The sequence below is a fragment of the Carettochelys insculpta genome, chromosome 1, assembly GCF_033958435.1.
Source record: "Carettochelys insculpta isolate YL-2023 chromosome 1, ASM3395843v1, whole genome shotgun sequence".
NCBI classification, from domain to species: Eukaryota; Metazoa; Chordata; order Testudines; family Carettochelyidae; genus Carettochelys; species Carettochelys insculpta.
In genome coordinates this window covers 311,731,098-311,754,440 of record NC_134137.1, presented here as the reverse complement: position 1 = coordinate 311,754,440, position 23,343 = coordinate 311,731,098, and the positions used below count along the sequence as shown (strand labels likewise).

At 43.8% G+C, this 23,343-nt stretch overlaps 2 protein-coding genes across 2 annotated transcripts in view; both read left to right on the top strand.

Moving 5' to 3' along the window:
* Positions 1 to 10,264, top strand: part of FRS2 (fibroblast growth factor receptor substrate 2) — a 97,767-nt gene extending 87,503 nt beyond the window's left edge. Inside the window, exons 6-7 of the mRNA XM_075013046.1 lie at positions 224 to 387; positions 4,115 to 10,264. Of these exons, the coding sequence (XP_074869147.1) occupies positions 224 to 387; positions 4,115 to 5,065 (1,115 nt within the window). The 3' untranslated portion in view covers positions 5,066 to 10,264. The remainder of the gene's footprint in view (positions 1 to 223; positions 388 to 4,114) is intronic.
* An 8,117-nt stretch (positions 10,265 to 18,381) lies between these two features.
* The window catches only part of CCT2 (chaperonin containing TCP1 subunit 2), a 29,125-nt gene continuing 24,163 nt past the window's right edge, over positions 18,382 to 23,343 (top strand). The window contains exons 1-5 of the mRNA XM_075013024.1: positions 18,382 to 18,490; positions 20,395 to 20,469; positions 21,573 to 21,638; positions 21,725 to 21,836; positions 22,142 to 22,218. Of these exons, the coding sequence (XP_074869125.1) occupies positions 18,488 to 18,490; positions 20,395 to 20,469; positions 21,573 to 21,638; positions 21,725 to 21,836; positions 22,142 to 22,218 (333 nt within the window). The 5' untranslated portion in view covers positions 18,382 to 18,487. The remainder of the gene's footprint in view (positions 18,491 to 20,394; positions 20,470 to 21,572; positions 21,639 to 21,724; positions 21,837 to 22,141; positions 22,219 to 23,343) is intronic.

Genomic DNA, 23,343 nt, shown 5'->3' with positions numbered 1-23,343 from the left:
ATGGCTTGTCAGTTAAATATTCAGAGGATCCAATATAGAGACATTTTATATAGGTACATGTCTGATCCTGTGAGCTTTTAGGATTTATTAAATATATTTATTTAGATATTGCTCACAGTGTAGAAGTCACTTTCCAGAGAAGAAAGCAAAGCATCTGAATGAAACATAAGGAGGCACTTTGGATATCTTTTTAATTCATCTTTTTTTTTTTTAATTGAATTAGCTCCTGGGTTCAGTGCACAAAGTTTACCTAACGGGTATCCCCGGTACCCCTCCTTTGGGGATGCTTCATCACATCCTTCCAGCCGACATCCCTCTGTAGGAAGTGCACGGCTCCCTTCAGTGGGTGAAGAGTCAACACATCCATTGCTCGTAGCAGAGGAACAAGTAAGCATAGTCTTTATTTTTTGCACATTTTGGGGTCAGCATTAATTCTATTGCTCATGTACTAATTCTGGAAATTTATACTTGCACCTATTTTCCTAGCTCTGTTTCCATGATGGAAAAAGTGTGTTATCCTGGTTTTGTCTGTCTCTGCGTAGAATGTTGTATTGCTATAGAACGTTTGCGTGTGTTACTGTTTCAGAATGATTATGTGCACAGTATGCAACTGGCAAAAGAACAACTTTGTTTACTTAGCTGTCTGATTTAAAATAAACATGATGTATTTTGATGTAATTATGCCAAGAGTTCCCGATCAGAACCTGAAGCTCCTTTTGTGATAAGTGCTGTGCATACAGGTAATATACCACTTCCTGCCCCATGACAGTCTTACAATCTTAGCATGTGATAAGAAACAGGTGCTGAAAGGAAATATGAGCCAAAGCACCAAGAAAACAAATGTTGGTGTAATAAGAGCCAGAACATAGGTGGGCAAAAGTCAGATGGGGAGTCATCATGGAAAAGTAATGGATGATGAGATTGGATGGAGAAAGAGGCAGAGCCAAAAGTCAGAATGGAAGGTGAGTGCAGATGAGTCAAATGAGCACCTGTAAGGAAGAAAGAGGAGAGAACCAATAAATAGCTGGACTGTTCAAAGGAGAATGAATGACATGACGGAGGAGAGGGGTTGGGAGGAACTAGAGTGGAAGAGAAGCCAAGTGCCTCACCTGGGCTTTTTGAGTATGTCAGTAGCTAAGTGGTATGGGAGAAATTACACCTTTGTATTTGATTTGCAGCAGTGTACTTTTGGTTAGAAGCTAATCACATGAAAAATGAAGATCCATATGTTTGTTAATGTGTGAGGCAACCCAGAAAAGTAATAGCTGTCACTAGTGTTCCCTCTTATTTTTTTCCATCTGCGCACAGAATGACTTTTGTTATGTGCACAAATGTTGGGGTGATGTGCACCTGTGGAGAAACAAAAAAAAAAACGTGCATTACAGTATATTTTCAATGTTGCCATTGGGATAATTACTCCTACCAGGACAAGCTAGGCATTTTAGAACTCATTACTCAAAGAATTAAGTTAAAGCAGAAGAGGGAAATAGAAGTATGAAATGCATAGACTAGTCAAACAGCACTTTGCATGTATAAAATTACAGAGAATATACATGCATTGCACAAACAACCAAAAAGTAACAATACCACCAGGACAAGTATGTTGTTGGGAGGTAAGCATGAAAGAGACAGGAGAAGTTTGAGTGACTGTGCTGTCTCTTTAAGGTACTACTCATACCAAAAGGCTCTGCAGAGATGCGGTACTTGAGCAGGGGAAGACCAGAGGGAGGGTTATACCCTGACATCAGCATCTCCCTCCACTATGCTCTGTAAAGTAAGCAAGAAGGTTCTGGGTGCAACTGGCCAGGGTATCTAGGGCAGAGGCAGCATGGCTTTAGAACAGTGAGGAGAGGGGGTCCCGAGCAGCATAGCCTACCTACCTGAACACATGCCACTGTACCTAGCTCTGCTAATCAAGTGTGCAGCACTTGATTCACTCCTGGTTGGCTGCACAACCACACAGCTGAGAGGGAACACCCTGTCACTGTCTATTAGGGATGTTAGAGCAAGTAATTTGATAACTGAGTAACCACCAAAATATATCGGTTACTAGGTTAACTGCCCTCCATCCCCCCAACCCTGCTGATCTGTATTTAAAAGCTGAACCAGCCTGTGTGCCTTTTACACGCAGAGTGGGAGGAGGGGAAACTGCCTAATCCTGGCGCAAGCGGGGCTAGAGACTGAGCCAGCCACTCCCAGTTTACTGGAGGGGGAGGGTGTGAGTAACCAGTAGCACTATCCACTAAGCAGATGCTTATTGGTTACTCATGTTACTGGAAACTCTTATTGCATCCCTACTCTCTCTCTCCTTTGTGCCCAATACATACTCAGCATGCAGATCCTGGCAGAGGTCGGATATAGTGGGGAGTGTAGAAGGGAGTTGTTCTCAAGCAGTGTTTGCCCTCCAAAGTTCCAGATTTAGGAGTGGGTGAGAGAATTTTATCTATCCATTCTATTCCTGGGAGCTTTGAAGGGTTAAAGTGTGAGGCTAATGGTTTGCTCTTAACTCTCCTCCAACAGCTTCTGCTACCAGCATCCTGGTCTATTTGACCTTTTCTGTAAATGTAACATTTAACATGTTAATCTGACCTCTTCTTGAAACACTTTTTTATAATTTGACAGTTAATAGACTATATGATGCCTTTTGGTTTGAAGTGCTGTCTCTATACTAAGAGACAGATTCTGTGGTATGAGACATTTTCCCACCACTCAGTTGGCAGAGGTGGTTGGAATGAGTCTTCAAGTGGCCAGCAGAGAAATTTCCCTTGCGAGTGGAACTCTGCTCATGTACACTAAACAAAGACAACTCCTGCAGCACTTTCCTTTGTCATGGATGTACCACGTGTGTAAGATGGAATTCTGTTATCCTGACACTCCACATATATCAGTGGCTTAAACTAATGTTGGTGCTAGCCTGGGACTGAATCAGGTGCTCTGTTCTGCCAGGGCTCAGACATATGGTAAACTGAGCTTATTAAGTTTTATACAGTAAACCCTTTAACAGACTGCAGGGGGGGGGTCTGTTAATCCTGAAAGTCTTGTTAAATTGGAGGGTTTACTACCCACCCACTGCCGCTAGGCTGCTCTAGTTCTCACTCCCCATCCCCCCCCCCAAAAAAAAAAACAACCCAGGGACACACCAGATTGCAGCTGGAACTGCTGGAGTCTGCTGTGTGGATGGAGCTACCAGGCCATGGCTGGAGGACCTGCCACGCTCTCCTGCCAGCAGGGGTGGGGTGCGTACATGAGTGCCATCTGCCCATGTACACGCCCCACCCCTGGTGAGAGGACTACGTGGCAGCTCTGGTGGAGGAGGCAGCAGCTCCTCCAGGCAGTAGTGGTAAGTCCCTCCTTTTTTTTTTTTTTTTGGGTGGGTGGAGGGGATATTAGGATTTACAAACCCCAGCAGACTTCGGGAACAATGGGATTGTCTGTTGTTCCTGAAAACGGCTAAATCGGGGTCCGTAAAATCAAGGGTTTACTGTAGTAGAAAAAGTTTTTTGGCTTGTCTGGGCATTTTTGACATTTAAAACAGCCGCTGAAAAAATAAAACCAGTAGCAAAGCTCCATGTTCAGCAAAACAGAAGGGCTATGTCTGCACTGGCACAAAACTTGGAAATGGCCATGCAAATGGCCAAATTGAAGATTACTAATGAGGTGATGAAATGCATATTCAGCACCTCGTTAGCATGCTGCTGGCCGTGGCTCTTCAAAACTGTTGTTTTTCGCTCCCGCACAGCTCATCCAGGCGGGAGTTCTTTTGGAAAGGACCCCGCCAACATTGAAATCCCCTTATTCCTATGAGCTCATAGGAGTGAGGGGATTTTGATCTTGGTGGGGTCCTTTTGAAAAGGACCCTGGTGTAGACGAGCCATGCAGGAGTGAACCAAGGCACTTTCGAAGTGCTGCGGGCTGCTGGCATGCTAACAAGGTGCTGAATACGCATTTCAGTACCTCATTAGTATTCTTCGATTTGGCCATTAGCATGGCCATTTTGAAGTTTTTACTAAGTGTAGACGTAGTGGTGGACTGAATGATTTTGCAAGTCTTTGAGAGAAAAAGAGGACTAAGGAGGTTAAAAAGTGTAACTAATGTTTGAATGTGTCTTTTACAGGTGCACACCTATGTCAACACTACTGGTGTACAAGAGGAAAGAAAAAATAGATCAAGTGTTCATGCACCGCTGGATTTAAGGCTTTCTAATGTTGAAACAAGCAAGACAACAGATGACCAGAATTGCACTGATGACAGAGATGCTCAGGTCCTTCTGGAGCCTGAAGGAGTCAAATTTGTTTTAGGGCCAACACCTGTTCAAAGACAATTAATGGAAAGAGAGCAACTGGAGCAACTTGGGAGAGACCAAGTTAGTGGCAGTAGTACAAACAACTCTGAATGGGACACTGGGTATGACAGTGATGAACGTAAAGAAACACCTTCTGGTAATAAACTAGTGTATGAAAATCTAAATAGATTATCAATCCCTAGTGCCTCAGGAGTCAGGAGAGGTCGTCTGACATCAACAAGTACCTCAGATACCCAGAATATCAACAACTCTGCTCAAAGGAGAACTGCATTATTAAACTATGAAAACTTGCCATCTTTGCCTCCTGTTTGGGAAGCCCGCAAGCTAAGTAGAGAGGAAGATGACAATTTAGGACCAAAGACCCCATCTTTGAATGGCTACCACAATAACCTAGATCCAATGCATAATTATGTAAATACAGAGAATGTAAATGTGCCAGCAAGTGCTCATAAAGTGGAATTGACACGACGTCGGGACTGTACACCAACAGTCTTTAACTTTGATATTAGACGTCCAAGTTTAGAACACAGGCAGCTCAATTATATCCAGGTTGACTTGGAAGGTGGCAGTGACTCCGACAACCCTCAGACTCCAAAAACTCCTACCACTCCACTTCCACAAACTCCAACCAGGCGCACAGAGCTGTATGCTGTGATAGACATTGAAAGAACTGCTGCTATGTCAAGTTTGCAGAAAGCACTGCCACGCGATGATGGTACATCAAGAAAAACTAGACATAACAGTACTGACCTGCCAATGTGAGCCCAGGAAGCATTAAATCATTTGCACCTTTTGTGAAGTTTATAAAATTGAAGATGCAAATACTTCATTTGCATTTCTTAACACTAATGCCTTTTACAGACTAATATAATAGACTTTTTTTCTGAATACTTCGTGTGCTTGTTTTAACTAAAGGGAAATAATATAGAGCAGGTACTCATTAAATAACACCATTTCATTCTACGGTTAGTAGTAATTGCTCTGTAGAAGCATTGCCACTTTTCACAGTGCCTCTTTACTTGATTAGAGTTGGAGTGACATGCCAGTTCTGAAGCTATCAATATTCTGGCCAGGTGCCTATAGTCATTAATGGCATTTATAATATTTTATAAAGCCTTGTGACATTCACTACTAGCTGGTAGCCCTAATCTTGCAAAGTTGAAATTTTTACCTTCACGCTTTTCATTCATGTGGCCACCTCCAGTATGAGAGGTGTGAGTAATTCATTATTTAGTCAGTTTGACTTACATGATATATTTTGGCTCATGTGAAGGGTGTAAACACTACGCTTCTTTGTATATGTCAGTTCATTTTTTTGAGATCATTTGGACAAGCTTCAGATTCTGTAAGTTTTCTTAATTTCTGTAACAATGAGGAGTTTACATTAAGTTCAGCTGGCCAGAGCTGTAGATGGGTCTGAAATCAGCCATAAGCCATTTCCTTTGGAAAAGATTGCCAAGTGGTGGTACCAAGCTCCCAGAACAGTTTTACAGAATTTTAATCTGAGTTTTCTGAAGTAATACATAGGTTGCTTATATCTGTGATTTTTTTAAAGGTTCTTTTTAATTTCACAGTTCTGCTCACCTTTCCATGTTCCTGTCAAGAATATCTTCTTTGATCTATTGTGTAATGTCTGTAGGCCAAGAACAGTTAAGTTTTTGTGCATAACTTCTAAATATTGTTTCAGGTTTTTCTTTGTATTTTAGCTCCTGTTCAGTCTGCACATTGTCAAAGAATAATCTTTTGAACGTCCAGTGGGAATTACTGTACTTAAAAGGGTTGCCTTTGTCCAGTGTGTTCTTGTTTTACTTTTTCACTATGTCTACACTAGAAGCATCTTACAGAGAAAATCTTGATGGAACTTCTGTTGGTGGATTGCTGTTATACACTACTTGCTCTGTTGACAGAAAACTGCCAGGCTGCACTGCCCTCTGGTGACAGAAAGTGGGATTTGGCAGCTCTGCAAACAGGGCTGCTGGCAACAGGAAGCCCTCTCTGTCAACAGAAGTGTCCACACGGCACTTCATCAACAGGGCATTATTCTGCAAGTTTTTGACGGTTGACAGTCAAGGCAAATGTGGAGTTCTGTTGACAGAAGACTTCAAGTGTGTAGATGCTCCCTGAGTTATGCTGACAGAAGGTCCCTTCTGTCGACAAAACTCTCTAGTGTAGACACAGCCTTTGTCTGACAGAAACATCCCAAAAGTGTGTGATGTCCAGCAGCATACAGCATTGCACAGTGGAAACGTGTATTATGCATTTTTGTCTTCCTCTGACGCATCAGGTATGGGTAACCATGGGAGGCAAGGAACTGCATTTGGTAGTACAGTGTGGCAAATCTAAAGTTCATCTGTGGCTTCACATTGACAGATACACTTGGATTTACAGAGAATTAGTTGCTTACAATATGTAAAGAATTTTCTGAAGGCAATATGAGCATTTTCCTTTGCAGCTAGTTAACTCATTTACTCTAATGGCTTAACTGCTGCTCAATATTATGTCACATCCAGGTGGAATGCATTTGCTGAATGTGCCAAGTATGCCCTTGACAGTTGCTTGTTCTACTCTCAATATTAATAGCTGTACAGTGAGTGCAGCGCAGGACCAGAAAGAAAACAGGTTAAGCTTGAGCCTGTGATTTCAAAGGAACTGACCACCACGCGAAGTGGGGTGTGTTGTATAGAAATTCTTGACCTGTGGGTGAGGAAAAATCATGTTCAAGAGGCTTGGGGGTGGGGGTTCTGAAAAAAAATGTTTAGGATCCTCCTGCAGCATTTAAAGCAGAACAGTTTCCTTTCCTTTGGATAGAATGAAGGGTGTTTCTGCTTCTCTGTTGAATTTTCTTTTTGTCTTCGGACAGATAATAGTAGGAAGAGTGATATCTGCAATACATTTTTCCTTTTGACACCAGTGAGATCATGGTACATCATTTATATCTGTCAGGTGTTTTGTTCGGGAAGGATTTCCAGTGTCCTTCACAAACTTTATAATACTGAAATGCATCCAGACGCACAATCAGCACACTTAGCAGTAGCAAGGAGAGTCTTAGTTGGGACAATTGTAAGGCAAAATCACTGAGATCAAGAAACTTTTTCATAGTCATTTCACTATTAGCCTATGCGCTTGTATGCATTTTTTATGTGAATTAGGTGCTCAAAAAGTGAGGGACTAGTAGCATTTACTAGAAACAGACATAGTGCAGATGTACAGTGCTAGACGCGTCCCCTGTTTAGCTCTGACATTGCACGTCTGCCCTGATTTGCAACTCACCATGTACATACTAATCCTGGGTCTGTCTTGAAGCATGGATGCCAGTTGTTGCAAACTGTGGTGGATTTGTGAAGTGGACTAAAACAAACATGCTAATTTTGTGAGCTAAGGCAAATTTCAGCACATATTTCCAGCAGTTTAAAAGGCTAGGGCACTTTACTCCTCAACTGGCTTATATAGAAATCTGTATGCCTTTTATTGCCGTAATATCTGTGTGTGTCTATCATTAATGGATGTTATCCTCAAATATCCCTATATAGTAAGGAAGTACGGTCTCCAATTTACGGGTGAGGAAACCGAGGCATAGATAAACTATGCATGACTTGCTGAAGGTCTCACACAGTTTATCTTTGAGCCATGAATTCAACCAAGCTCTCCTGAGTTTTACTCTAGTGCCCTAACCACTACATCATGTTTTCTATCCAAGACCTATCACGGACCATTCAGAATAACATGTTTGCAAACTCCTGCAATTTTGACTGTTGTAATATTTAGTGTGTGGGTGGGGGTGTTAAGCCTTAGATCCTGGATTCACGTGAATACTGAAAAATCTGACTTTTTCCTTTTATTTTTCCTACTAAAGCTAAATTTCTTGCCCTTGAGCAGAAAAGCTTGAAAATATGGTCTCTGAAGGATCAAAAACCAGGAGACATCTTAAAAACAAGCCAAAACCAATCTTGTGATTTTTTTAAATCTGATAATATTTGAAGGCGTATTGTTCACAGTACTTTTAATATGACAAATATAAAATACATAATACTGCATCTAAATGGAAGCATATCTCTAATGTACAGAGCACATTTTAGCATTAGAGACACTAAGCATGGTGTTTAGGTTCCAGCTGGTACCTCCCTTCACACATTTTCTAAGAAGGTCCCCTAAACGTGTTCATTTTCCTAAGCAAGTAATGCCATTGATTAAGCTGGAAAGAGATAGGACCTACTCAATTTGTCTATGGCAGTGTTTCATTTAATTTTCCCATAAAGTAGTTACACTTCACCTTTGGAGACATGCTTGTAGCTCAATCTCTTAGAGTTTTGTTAGATTCACTATCTGCAGATCAGGAATGTTCAGTTTGCAGCTGAAACTTCCCAGTGGTATTTTAGAACATTTATTTTGGACCGACAGGTGCACAATGCAAGATGCAATAAGTGCGTAACTATTTATTGGAAAATACCTGGCATAACATGGGACGATAACCTAACCAATGTCCACAAAAAGTGGCAACATTTCTTCTAATTCTGCTCTTTATCCATTATGCGCAGTTGGCTCTTGCCGTTCAGCACATGACCTATTCCACTCTACTGGTCTTCCAGCGTGTAAGTTAGAATTAGCTCCCCCCCCATGCCACGACTAGTGAAAGGTGCAGTGTGTTTATCTCAAAGAACGGCTCTAATAAATTCGTATTTGCAGTGTATATGATGAGCAGCTGTCCAAGACACTATTGTTCCATTGAAAATGCAGTTCAAGTAGGAATTTCCAGTGACACACTGGAGTTCACTCAGTTAGGGTGAATCGCAAAGAGTGGGGCAAACAATCCCCAAAGCTGGTGGATACTCCAAGACTTTTAGATTTACCAAACCACCACAAGATAGGTTTTATAACATTTTACTGGTTATCCAGAAGCCAAAAGCACCATGCCCTCCAGCCTCAGGACTCTCCTGAGATAACCAAGTCAAATATGATGAGGATTAATGAAACTCTTATTTATCATATTAAAAAGTTCTACCAGTCCCAAAAGATTGGACACATTACCTCCCAGATGAATTAATATTCTAGATCTTATCCAAATACACATGTATTAACTAAATTAAATTTTATTAGAAAGAGAAAATTGGTTTAAAAGCTCAATATACATATAAATATGAGTACCATTCTAAGATCACAGTAGAGATGTTAAAGCTGTGTAGTTGTACAGCATTCTTACACAATTAGTCCACTTCGCCCACTGCCCACATTCAGGGTGATCCAGATGGGCCTGGATCTCTCCAGTCTTAACGATGTAAAGCATCAAGCAGACTTGAGATCAGAAAGGACCAGGTCACAAGGGTCTTCCACTTCTTCAACCCCAGACCTCTCTTCACAATTCAGAATCCTTAGGAGAGCAGTAGGCAATCACTTATTTCCTAAGCATCAGTAATTAACATAAGATAGCTGCTTATTTTCTATCATTCACAGGTGATGAGGCAGTATCAATAGAGGACAGATTGCCTTTGCTGTATTTCACTTCCTCAATTAAGAGTGAACAGGTTTTCATTGAGGTGAATGACTACACTGAGTGTATGATTTTGGAGCTCTGCTGAGCAACAGAATTGTCTGCTTCGTATAAGGCAGAATCTGAAGCAGCACTCCATTTCTGCACTGTACTATCTGTTTATGGCTGCAAATAAAAATGATTTTGAGGAAACACACTGCAGAAACCTGTAGTGGACCTAATTGGTTTCTTCGAGGAAAATTTCTTTTCTCTGTTTCTCTGTCACTATAAGAGGCCAAGAAAAGTTTGAGCCTGTTTCTTGGCTGTTCAAAACTGATTTTACCATTTAAATACAGACTTTTCCATGAAGAACAATTCAGGCATTCAAATCTGACAGATTTACTTCATAAAAATATTTCATCAAACTCATTTAAGATGTGTTCACATTAAATTCTTCATTTACATCCCCGCGCGCCCCCCCCCCCCCAAAAAAAAAAAAAAAAAAAAGGCCCAGGGAAATTCTAGTACAAAAAACTGCGTTAACATGGAGTTAGGGTTGCTGATGTCCACTCATAAATAATACCATTTTTAAAAAAAGGAAATCTTGGGTTCAGGTTCTTTCAGTCTTTAGAAATTACTTCCTCTTCCAGGCAATACACACAAGATGAATAGGCAACTAGAATTTACATAGTAGACTTAACTCTGACCATACATATGTTAATATCGCACCTGTACTTTAAATATGACAGACATCTGTCAGATGAATTATTACTCTGGTTTAACGCAGAATTTTGTATGGAAATATGTCTGATATCTTTAAAATTCATGAAACAAGTGTTGGACGTGTCTATATTTTTGTATATTTACGAAGGGCATTTAATTTTTTTCTTTCGGCTTTAGTGATTATCTAGTGTGATAATACACAAATTGTGACAGTTTTCTGATATATCCATTACTTTGCTGTATTTCAATTTAATGTAGCAAATATATGTATATACAAATGAGATGATGATGTAAAATATAATTAAGAATTAGGTTGTATGCTCCTTGCAGCAGAGACTAAGTCTTCCTTTGTGTTTGTAAAGCACCTGGCACAACGAGACCTCAATACTGACTGGTGTCTGAAAATTACAGTAATAAAAGAGGTGGTGCTGGAGACACAGGGCCAGATCTTCACCTTTTAATTGAGATGCAAGAGTACAAAGGTGCCATGAAGCTCACCTTTCCATTCTCTGAGACTGGGGCTATTTCCCAGGCACTTCCTCACCTCCCCATTCCCAACCAGCTGCAAACCAACCCAAAATCACAGCAGGTGACAGGTAATAATATAGGAATGTATCAACCATCACATCCTCTAACTCTGGCATGGGATGGTGTGTGAGATAGGAGCCTCTTTGTGGATTATCTTTCTACTGTGGTGATCTTGAGCTGGATACAGTGTCCTTGGGACAACTGAAACCAACAGATGTATTCGTTACTCACTGAAGTCTACAGAAAGATTTCTGTTTATTTCAGTGTCTGTTGGACCAGGTGCTTTCTGATCAAATTCTGCTAGCCAATAAGTGGAAAATGACTGCACTACACCAGAGGATCTGGCTGATCAAGCTATTCAGGAATGGCTTAAAAATACTGCTGAAATGTAATTGTTATATGTGAAAGAGGAAATTTTTCTAATGAGTGTGAAAGAAACAGCTTAGGATTGCTTGTGGTTTTAGTGCTAGGAAAGGACATCTGCATCCTTGACTCCAAATAAATGCAACTTGGTTGCTTTGGATTGTGTTGGCATATATACACACACAAAATATACTATATATTTGGTACTAACTTTATATTTTCCCTGAAGCTTGCCAAATCTTTAACATAGACATTCTCATTTGTAAGATATATTTAATTACTGGATGTATAGGAAATACTTGTGGTTTGAAAAGGAAAAGTGTTTGTATGATATCCCACAATACAGAGTGTTGCAACTATTCAGTTGCCATTTTACATGTACCACCTCATTATGTTGTTAAATCATCTAGGGTTATTACTTCTGAACCATCGTCTTCATCTTAACCTAAACTGCAAATTTGCAATTACAGTACAACTGAATACAGTTCTAGCACGAAAGCTGTCTGGTAGTAATATTACAGCGGTCACCATTGTGCCACAAATGCATTTATTAAATGCAGAAATATATATTTTATAAAGGCCAAAATCATGTTTTTATGTTTGTTTATTGTCATTATATTGTATGATACTGTAAGATTATTTTATGTTCTAATTTGCATTATAAAACTTTTTTCCTACTTAAAGGCATAAATATAACAACTTTGTATAAAGGTAGCTTTCTAGATTTTTATTTCTTTATTAAAAAAAAGTCTAAATAGTGGGAGTACCATTGCCAAATTGTTTATAAAATTTTCATGAACTTTGCCCCATTTGGCTAATCTTTTACAAACATTCCATGTTTCTTTTTCTGAGAGAACTGACACTTTCTGCATAGTACAGTGTTTTTATGCTGTTTCAGATCAGCATATTAGACTTCTAATTTAATTTTGGTTTGCATTTTCCTTACTGATCGCTTACCAACGTTCATTTTTTAAAAAATGTATTATGTAATGTTGCCAACATTGTTGTCCTTCCTCATCAGTGCCAACTTCATTTTTAAAAAAAAAAAAATTGTAGCATGGCAATAAAAATGATTTTACAATGTAGGGAGCGTGTGCAGTTCTTGCTTGAGACTGGGTGATTTTCATTATTTGGTATTGGATGTGCTGTGCCTTCAATCAACGGAAAAGGTATTTTGTCTGTGAGTGATTGTTCATGTGCATTCCAGCATAGGGGCATGTGCACACACGTGCTCAAGTTACTGGAAATTTTTTCCTCTAGCCAGTAGCCATCAGGTTGGAGCAGCACCCCCTGTAGTGGCACCAATATGGTGCCCAACATAAGCACGGCCCACGCTGCCCCCTGCTCAGTTCCTTCTAGCTGGTATGTCAGCTGCTGTAGAACTTCCTGCACTCGTGCGAGCTAGCTCTCTTAGCTGGCAGCTTGTTAGGCTGTTATCTGTAAATATTTCTTATTAGGTATTAATAGTTGTACATTGTTAGTAGTTATTGTCAATTGTCAGGCTCTGAGTAGGGTGGCCATTTCCCCCCCCTCAGGGCCTGGGTGCTGGGGCACGACAAAGTCACTGGGCTTTATAGTCTGCATCAACTGAGGAAGCGCATGCCAAAGAGTGATCTTCATTCAGCCTGTCTGAAGTGTCTGAGCGACAGTCATCAGCGGGACTGCTGCCCGATTTGCAAGACCTTGAAACCAAGGACCTTTAAGGATAGAGCTTCAATGCTCACAGTTTTGTTAACGGAGGCAGCTCTCCAACCAGAGAAATCTCTGTATGTGGGTCTGAGCACCAGCACTGAGCTCGGCCATGGCATTGGCAAAAGAGAAGGAGACCTGACACCATGGCCAAGGGCCAGTAGCTCAACCTTCTCAGTGGCACAAGTCTCAGTACCCAGTGCCTCACAAAAAGAAAAGGCACAGCAGGGGCATTCTCTGACTGCTCCTAAATACAGGGAGAATTCCCAGGCGGCATCAGGGGATGCATGCCAAGGGCAAGCTTCATCACCAGTCCAGAGGTCCAGCCCTTGCTGTCTGCAACTGCCTTTGGTGCTAGAAGCATTCCAGGTGGCGTAGAGCCTTCAGGTTATGGCGCCTTTCTCTCCACTGAGGAGGCATACGTCCCCGGAGCAGATGCCTAATTGTTCCCTGTCATGGGGCAAACCCTCCATGCTGACATGCCAGCCTATGGCTCTGTCGGTGACCATGGCACTGGCGCTGTCCCATCCAGTGTTCACGCAGGTGCCCTCGAGACTGGCACCGTCTTGATCTTCGGCCTCAGAAGCTTCGGGTGTAGATATTCCTACCCACCCGAGCTGGAGAGAAGTAGGAGTGCTCACTCCTCCTCCAGGAGGAGTCAACATTCAGCTCTGGCACAGTGGCCATCAAATTGGCAGCTGGCTCTGCAGTGGCCATTGTGGACTCCATGGATGTACCATGACAGCCAGGGGCAGTTCATTCAGCCTCCATCTCAGGCTCCGTGATTGGTGTCAGTGTTGGGAGTTCCCCCAGTACTGTGCTCAGTGACGTCAGCCTCGTTGAGTGTTCCTCCACAGGATGGTTCACTGGATCAGCTGCACCCACACCACTGTCCTCAGCACTGACCCCCATTGGCATTGTCAGCTCTGGTGGTTATGACACATTTTCATTCAGTGCTGTCCACCATGGCACTGCCCACGCTGGCACCAGTGAGGTCTAGTGCATTCCCATTGGTGTCTTCAACAATGGCCCTTCCTGTTGCTGTGGGAAGCTCAGTACTGCCTCTTGTAGGCTCGGAGTCAGCAAGGCAGGCGTTGGAGTCATTTTCCCTTGGGCCAGAGAGCAGGTGAATCTGACCTTACTGGCACCGTGGACATGGGCTACCCTATGGAAATAGGTGTGCCATCCTCATCATCTCTGGACGAAGTGGTAGCAGGGTGTTCTGCCTCCCTGGTCTTGGAGAACAGTAGAGCCCTCCAGCATTTGCTCTGCTGAGTGGCCCAAGGCTTAGGAATGCAGGTGGAAGAGGTGAAACCAACCCTATAATGGATATCTTGTTCTCACTGGGGCTCACTAAGGTGGCACTGCCTCTTATCAAGACCATTGCTGAGACAGCCAAGTCGGTGTGGTAAACTCCCGCATCAGCCTCATTTATGGTGAAAAGAAATGAGGAGATACTTTGTTGCTTCTATGGGGCATGAGCACCTCTTTACCCATACCCCAGCTGATGAGGCTAACCATATGGAGAGACAAGGTTTCCATGGTGCTCTCCCAAGAATAGAGAGGCAAAACACTTGGACCTTTATGGTAGAAAGGTTTATTCAGCTGGAGAGCCACAGTTGCTCATATCAAATCAACAGGCCCTAGTTACCAGATACTCTTAACACAGCTTCACCTGTCTCTAAATTCATGGATGCCAAGCCTGAATATACGGCCTTAGTGGAGAACGAGCTTATCTCCTGTGTGGCTTTGCAGGCTACCCTGGACTCTGCTGATGCAACGACAAGGGTAATGGTGGCAGCAGTGGCCACGAGAATGGGTGCTTGGGTTCAGGTTTCTGGTCTCTCATACAAAGTACAGTAGATCATTCAGGACTTGACCTTTGAGGGTCCACACTCCTTCTTGGAGAAACTGATAAAAGGCTCCATCGCCTTAGGAACTCCAAGATGCCATACCCCAGTGATGCAACACAGGCATTTGACTCCCTGCCCTCCCCATGGTCTAGACAATTCCCTCAGCAGCCTGGGATCAGAACAGGCAAATACGTTGGGGCAACAGGAGATTCTCCCCCAAGCCCAGCCAATGCCCAGGGCAGCAGAAGCCCCCTCTGGGGCCTAAGTCCAACTTTTGAGGGTGTGGTTTCTGTTCTAAATCCAGCATACCCTATTTTTTTGGTTTTGCCTATCCCCATTCTACCATGTCTAGTGCCATGTAATGTCAGAGCAGTGGCTCGCTAAATGGTAGAAAGAGGATATTCTATCTAATTCAGTTCTTATCTCTCTTTCAATCCTCCCTCCCTCTCCCTCTCCTGGGACCCCTCTCAGGAGAGTCTACGCCTGCAGGAGATTCAGTCCCTCCTCGGTTGAGGTGGGGGGCGGGGAGAGCAGTAGAAGCAGTTCCCCCACAATTCATGGGCCAGGGGGTTTATTCCCATAATTTCCTAATCCCAAAATCAAAAGGGGGAATGAGGCCCCTGGTGCACTTGTGAGGCCTGAACAAGTTAGTGAAAAGAGACCAGGTTTTGCATGGTCTCTCTGGGGCTCATTATCCTGTTGCTGGATCCGAGATACTGGTTTGTCTGACTTACAGAACGTGTACTTTCACAACACCAACTATCCTCCCCTCAGGAGGTTTGTCAGATTTTTAGTGAATGGGGGCCTCTATCTGTTCACAGTCTTTCTGTTTGGCCTGTCAGCAGCTCCAAGGGTTTTCACCAAGTGCATGGCAGTGGGTGCAGCCGCCTTCTGCAGGCATGGTATCCAGTTGTTCCTATTCCTGGACGAATGGTTAGCCAAAGAATAGAGTTTGTGGGGGCTCTCCTGGATTCTTTGCTCACCCAGGCCTCCTTGGTAGAGAGCAGCATCAGAAACAACCTTATCAGGTTCTTCACTATGACAGCCAGATATTGCATGAGACTCCTGAGACACATGGCAGCTGTATGCTTGTCGGTGTACTGCCCACGAGGGACAAACTAGTGATGTTGCCACAGCAGGTGTTAGGGAACCTACATTGGTGGCTGGATGCTCGGACAGTGGGGGCAGAGCCTACCATTCAGGCCTCCCCAACCTTCCCTGTTTCTGGTAACTGACTTAGGCTGGAGGGCGCATCTAGTGGAGCACTGTACTCAGGCTTTACATCAGTGCAAGAGAGCTCAGGGCAATCAGGCTGGCATGCGAGGTGTTTTGGGAGAACCTAGCAAGATGTTGGCAGTTGGAATCTGTCTGGGCACCTCATTTCAGTTCATTTACTCACACAAGGTCACCTGACCAGTGGGGCTGCATCCTTTGACAAGTCCCAAGACTCTGGGATGTGGATTCGACTGGCTGAGCCTTTGTTCATAGTCCATTCATCCTGGCCGGCGCTGACTTCACACCTCCTATGGTGAAGCTTAGCACTCAAACATTTTCGAACAGAGCTACGTAGCTAAAAATCTAAAACTTTACCTGCTAAAATGATACAAGCATTGAGTAGCATGGATAGATTCCAGCATCATAAGCTTTCATTAGAGACCTTACAGGGCCCTGTTGGCACAATATTTAGGGCCAATAGATACAGTGGACACAAAATAGCCTCCATAGTCCATATAAAAACCCTCTCATGTGACAGACCTGGAAGGACCTTGAAAGTTCTAGTCACTCCCCCATATATAGAGGCATAACTGAGTATACCTGGACTATCCCTGATAATTTTTTCTAATGTGTTCTTAAAAATCTGAAAGGATGAGGTTTTTGTGACGATTCTATAATTTCTGTAGATAATTTATTCTGTACTTAACTTCCTTACTGTTAGAAAGTTTTTCCTAATGTCTACAGTTAATCTCTATTGCTGCAAACTAAGTCAATTTTGTTCTGCCTTCAGTAGTCATGGAGAACAATTGATTCATCATCATTATCATCAATAACTGTGGGCTCAGCACCTGTTGGTCTCTGTTGTCTCTCTCACTATTTCCTTCCATCTTTCCCTGTCCAGTGTGGTGTGGCTTAGTTTCTGTAGACTGGCTCTGCACCAATCTACTATGTCATCTATCCATTCTCTGGGGGGTCTGCCTCTCCTACTCAAACTACCCATCATCTTTTATAGTAACCTTCTACATTGTGGGGGGGTCACAAAAACCCTTACACCTCATTCCTGTTATACTCCAGCTCACAGGTGGTGGGTGGGTAAATGGCAATTGAGGTTCAGGCTGTTCTCCAGGCCTAGACTAACTCTGCCAGGAGGGGGAACAAAAATGTGGGGTCAGTATGTGGTAGGGGGCTCAAGGGGAGCAGCTCTGGCAGCTGGGTGGAAAGGTGAGAGGCAGGGGCAGATGAAGGAGCAGCCTTGAGGTGTGTGTTTTGGGTCTGGATGGGAGGGGGAATGCAGGAACATGCTCAGGCGCGGGAGTCTGGGCAGGAGTGGTTTGTGGCTGTAGGTGGTAGTGGGGGTGCTTATAAGGCCCAGCTCTCCACTGCTCCAGTACTCTGACTGACCGTAATTCTGGCTGTGGGCCAGATGCTGGGGTGGGGAACTGCAGGCAGGATCGGTGTTGTTCTGCTAGCGCCTGCCTCTAAACTGTTCTTCACTGGAGCTAGTGTGTGTCACCTCTACCCTGTGAACCTAAATCTGTAAGCGAGAAACAACTGTACAGCTATGAGAATTTCTCTTCCCCAAGCCTTAGTCCAGCTGAGGCGAACGGGGACAGTGCGGCTGTGGACCGCGGCTCCCAGCTGCACTCACTGGGCCTATGAGTAAACCCTCGAAGTGCATGACTTCAAGTTGCACTTAACGTGTATTAACATGCTGATCAGTTTCCCACGACCCGCTAGCCGTGGGGAGATGGAACCAAGGGGCAGTCTGGTTCCCCCCATCTCCCCTGTGCTGGTGCGCCTGGGAAAATGACCATCCCTGCCCAGTTTCCTGGGTCCTGCAAGCGGCGGGGAGACGGGGAGCAGGCGGCTGCCTGGTTCCCATCTCCCCCGACATGCGCGAAATTTGAGTTACCTGTAACTCGAGCGTTTACTGTAGGATCCCCTCATCCCAGCCCTTTGCAGCCTCGTCCACCCCCGGGAAAGGTACTGGGGCGAGGGCGTTGGCTCGCAGGGGGGCTGCTGCAGGCTGGGAGTTCCCCAGCTGGGCACGCACAACCCTATGGCATTACGGAACATCCCCTTGATCCCAGCAAGGCGAGGCTCTGTGCGCCTCCCGGTGCGGCACACTGCAGCCAGCCCCGCCCTTTGGCCTGAGTAGGACTACAACTCCCAAAATGCAACGTTCCGAAGAGGCCCTCGTTGCCTTTCCGCCTCCTGCCGGAGGGGAGTGGAGCTGCGCGGCGTGACGGAGGACGACGCAACTTCCGGTGGCTGTTGGGGTAGCTCGTGGTGTGGGGACGGCTCGCGCGCGGGAGTCGGTGGGACGCTGGTTGCAGATTCGTTGTCGTCATGGTAAGGCTGCGGGCCAGGCCCGGCGGCCGCGGGCAGCGGGTGGGGGTTTGTATGCACGTGGCTGGGGCCCCGAAGCGCCTTTGTGGGGCCCCGGTGCCGTTACTCGCCAGGCGGTGGCCTGGAAGTTTCTAGAGCGGCTTCCTGCCGCCGGCATTTCGCGCCTGGCGCTCAGTCCGCTGGGGCTGGTTCCCCCTGCGGCGCCGCGGCCGGGCCTGTCTCCGGCACCGCCAGGAGTGGCGCGGCCTCTCTGCTGCTGTAGGCTTGGGGCCCTGTCTAGCCCGCGCGCGGCCGCTCAGGTACCGCTCTGCCGTGGGCGTGGCTGAGGCAGGCGGCCCTTGGCAGACTCGCGGTTCAGATTTACTTGGGTAACGGGACTGCCAGCCTCTGCCCCCCCCCACCCCCCGGGCAAGCGACAATATATTTAAAAGGGCCTAAGTGGTTTTGTTGCTGCACATAAGGCAGCACTTAACTGACAGCAGCTTCTTCGAGGAAACTGCTCCGGGGTTGTCCAGCCTAATCTCAGAGCAATGTTCTGCATTAAAAGTTTGTAGCTATGTTCAGTGGGACATGCTGTAATATTTAAGCTGAACTCGAGTACTACTGTGTCATTTTCGTTTCCTTTCACCCTGCTCTGAGTTGATTTGAAGGGCTGAAGAATCCTCGGTTTGCTTCAGAAGGCAGATTTCGGTGATGAAAACAAACCAGCAGTTATGCAGCACTTTAAAGACTGACAAAATGGTTTATTAGGTGATGAGCTTTCCTGGGACAGCTCATCACTTAATGCATCATTTTGTTAGTATGTAAAGTGCTGCATGACTGCTGTTTTGTTGTGCTAGAATACAGACTAACACTAATTGTCTGTTACTATTCAGTGTGCAAGGCACCAGGTTTAGGTGATGTATGCTTTAGTTCCAGTTTGCTGCTGATTTAATGGTGGTCTTCATTAGTTTAGGTTTCTAATTTTAATGGGCTAAAGGATACTAATCACTTTTTTGGTATGATTGATGTGGGAAAGGCCAGGAAATTGTGATAATGTCAAACGTGTTTTATCCTTATTTTCAAATCTGGAGGGGGTGGGAAAGAGTCCATGTCACTGTTAGGTGCAGCAGATCCATGTAGAAAGAGAGGGTCGGGTTTCCTAATTTTTTGGTAGGCTCAGCTTTACCTTGGTATAATTAAGAGTTGGCATCTCTAAATTGTGTCAACTGATAATGGTCTTCCAGAGCTGCTGGCTAGCAGAGAGTAGCTGCATTCGCTTCAGGAGTAGGGGTAGCAGAAAAATACTTCATTCCCTGCACAGAAGAAACCTCAACCAGGGACATCTGGTTAGATTCTAGGCAAATTTCTGTCATGTGTGCACCGCAGTCCAGAAACAGGTTTGCCAACCCAGAGCAGGAAGGAATCTACATCAGGGACCAGTGATTTACATGGCAGGTTCACAAGGCTGCTGGTAGTGTGGAAGCAAGCAGAGAATCACGTCCTTTAAATTGCCAGCAGAACCCATAGTGGCATTGGATGGGCAGCTCTGAAGGTTTTTTTTTGCCTGGCCCTGTCCCTTCTGGGTGACTAGAGAGAGAGCCCTACCACCTTGCCATGGGGCCCAGCAATTCTTTCAGCAGCCCTGGGCAGAAAATCTTGTATTCTGTCAGAGACAGCACTTTTGGTACTCCTGGGGTAAAAAAGTGTCTTTCTAAATTAGGAGTATCTGTAGAGCATCAGTGAAGAGTTTTTAAAAAAAAAAAGATTTATTGCTTTAAAGATTGATTTATTAAAATCTATCTAAGAATAGGAGTTATGAAGCATTGTAATTCAACTAGAAGGAAAGTATCATTTTGCGTCCATTCATGTTTGTGAGATGTATGAAAATGAAACGAAACTAAGTTACGTTGTGGTTATTATTTTAGGCATCACTTTCCCTAGCACCTGTGAATATTTTCAAGGCAGGAGCAGATGAAGAAAAAGCAGAAACAGCTAGATTGGTGAGTTTAATTATGAGCAGAGTTGGTAACATCTTTTGTAGTAAAGGTCGCCTGACAGTTTCCAGTATAAATAAAGGCTTGTGTAAATCACTCTCATCGTGGGCATGGGACAGTGAAATTGCATTCTCTCACCAAAAATGGGGATTTTTAATTTTTTTTAAAAAGAAAATGTTTACAATGAAGTCAATAATACAAAATATTGCTTTTGCTTGCAGTAATATGTGCATCCAGAAGAATGAAATATTCTGTGCACATCGATGCCTAAGACTGTTGTGTGCTTGTGTGGAAGGTTATGAGGAGTGTTGTGAGCGTTTGTGTGTGGAAGCAATTGACTAACTGGTAAAATTCAGTCAGTTCTTGAAATAAGGTTATACGTAAAATTCATTCCATGCAAATGCTCTGAAAATACTTTGTCATTATATAGTTGTGAATTTTATTTAAAAAATGTTTTTGCCCATATTTGTTGGGAGGGACTGAGGATCGAAATTTGTGAGTGGGTTTTTAGTCATTCACGTGAAAAAGCTACAAATTCGACCACGTTATTTTTTTTTATTTCAGTTTGCATTAGCTCAGTAACATAAAGACTGGTTGAAGTGTAATTCTTTGAAGATTCCATCTGTATGGAGAATGCTCCAGCCTAAATTTGAACAGGAGTTTCTGCTCCCAGTTGCTTTGGGCCATTGTTGCATAGAATAGAATCATATAATTGGAAGGGACCTCAGTAACATAACTTGACAGCTGTTATCATAAATACATTTGAGGCTCCAACAAGGATTACATTTCCAAGCCCTAGTTCACAAGGCCAGTGCTCTAACTACTGAGCTATTTCCCCTCCCTTAAGGAATGGTGGGATATGTGATGGGCAGAAAGAGAAGCATCTCTTATGCTCTGACTGGTCACTGTGCTGGCCCACAGATTGTGAGGAAAAGTATGCTACCTGACTTAAGGACCAGTCCAGGCTAGTGGATGGGAACAGATGTGGTGATGGAGGGAATAGATGAAGGCAAGTGGTTGTAATCCCTGGCCTTATGGTTTAACCTTCAGATGCTCGTTCTTATTGAATAAATTACTACTTGTCTGATGCTTTTTCACTTTTATTCCAGTCATCTTTCGTTGGTGCTATTGCCATTGGAGACCTGGTTAAGAGCACTTTGGGACCTAAAGGCATGGTAAGATAGCTACTGTCTTTCTGATACCATAGCTTTAGCTGTCTTTGCAGCTGCGAACACTATGAAGTACTTGTTAAATCTTACAGGACAAGATTCTTCTAAGTTCTGGAAGAGATGGAGCAGTGACAGTAACAAATGATGGTGCTACCATCCTAAAATCTATTGGTGTTGACAACCCAGCTGCCAAGGTTCTGGTTGGTGAGTTTGACTAAATGTTCGTCATAACAATATTTGAAATTGTCCTATCAGTCATTTACTTAATAGCACTTACGTTTGCTCAGAGGATATTGTTTGTTTGCTGTTTTTTCTACCTTTTCTTAAAAAAAAAAAAAAAAAAAAAAAAAAAAAAAAAGCACGTTGATAATACTACACTAAGCGCAGTGGATCCTGCCCCACTTATTTTAGTTTTTTCATTTCAAAACTAGCATGTACCTATAATAATTATAGTTAATACTGAGCAGTACAGAAAATTTGAATCAGTAATGAATCGTATTCTGTTTTAGACATGTCGATGGTTCAAGATGATGAGGTTGGTGATGGAACTACATCTGTAACTGTGCTGGCAGCTGAATTACTTAGGGTAATGAATTTTTTGTTTTTAAATATTCTGTATAACTGGCATTTGAGTGCTCTGATACCAAATACAATAGACAGCACAGAGTCAATATTGCTTTTAATTTTTTTCATTTGTGCTAATCAGTTGGGCAGCATTTTAATCTCTCCTGAGTGCCTGCACAAGTACACAGCTTACGGGAACACTGCACAGGGTGCCAGCAGCGCAACAAGCACTAGTGTATCATTTATCAAATTGATAGAAATGGGAGCAAAACTCGGATGCTGTCTGTGCCACTAGGAGATACTGAGGGTTGTGAAGTATCGGCGGGGTAGCCGTGTTAGTCTGGATCTGTAGCAGCAACGAAGGGTCCTGTGGCACCTTATAGACTAACAGAAAAGTTTAGAGCATGAGCTTTCGTGAGTTAACTCACTTCTTCAGAGATTTCCAGGACCAGCATCTGAAGAAGTGAGTTAACTCACGAAAGCTCATGCTCTAAACTTTTCTGTTAGTCTATAAGGTGCCACAGGACCCTTCGTTGCTGAGGGTTGTGAGGAACCTCATTACCACCTGCCTTTAGTGTGAGGAAGTCTTGTCTGTGCCTCCTGCGGATCAGCTTCTTGACTGTATCAGCTGAAGGCAACACAAGTATCTTAGAACCTCAGAGTTGCAGACAACCTTGGGAAACATTTGTAACTCTGAACAAAAGTTACGGTACTGTATCTCTGCTTTCATATACGCTGTCAGTCTCTTCCACTGAGGCTGGGAGAAATCTGTGCAAAGGCAGCACCCGACACTAAGGAATCTGCAGCACTGCCTGGTTTGCAAGCAAATTTGCCCTATTCCTGTTGTTTGTCTTAGGGCTGAGTTGAAGGTCCTGCCTTGTACCCTTGTAGATTCAGTTCTCAGTGCCTCTCCCCATTGTTTTGTGCACTGCCTGCAGTAGTCCAGAAGCAGCATGTTACAGAGAGTGGCCATCAGCATTCACTAGAGACCTACCTTCCACTAGCTATCCCAGGGGTGCTGGCAGGACCTAGCAGTATAGCTGAGGGCAAAGTCTGGACTACATCAGTGGGTGTGGGATGCAAGGTGAGGTCATTTTAAAACTGAGCTGCTCTTCCAGAGCACAGCTGTTGGCAGCAATTCAACAAC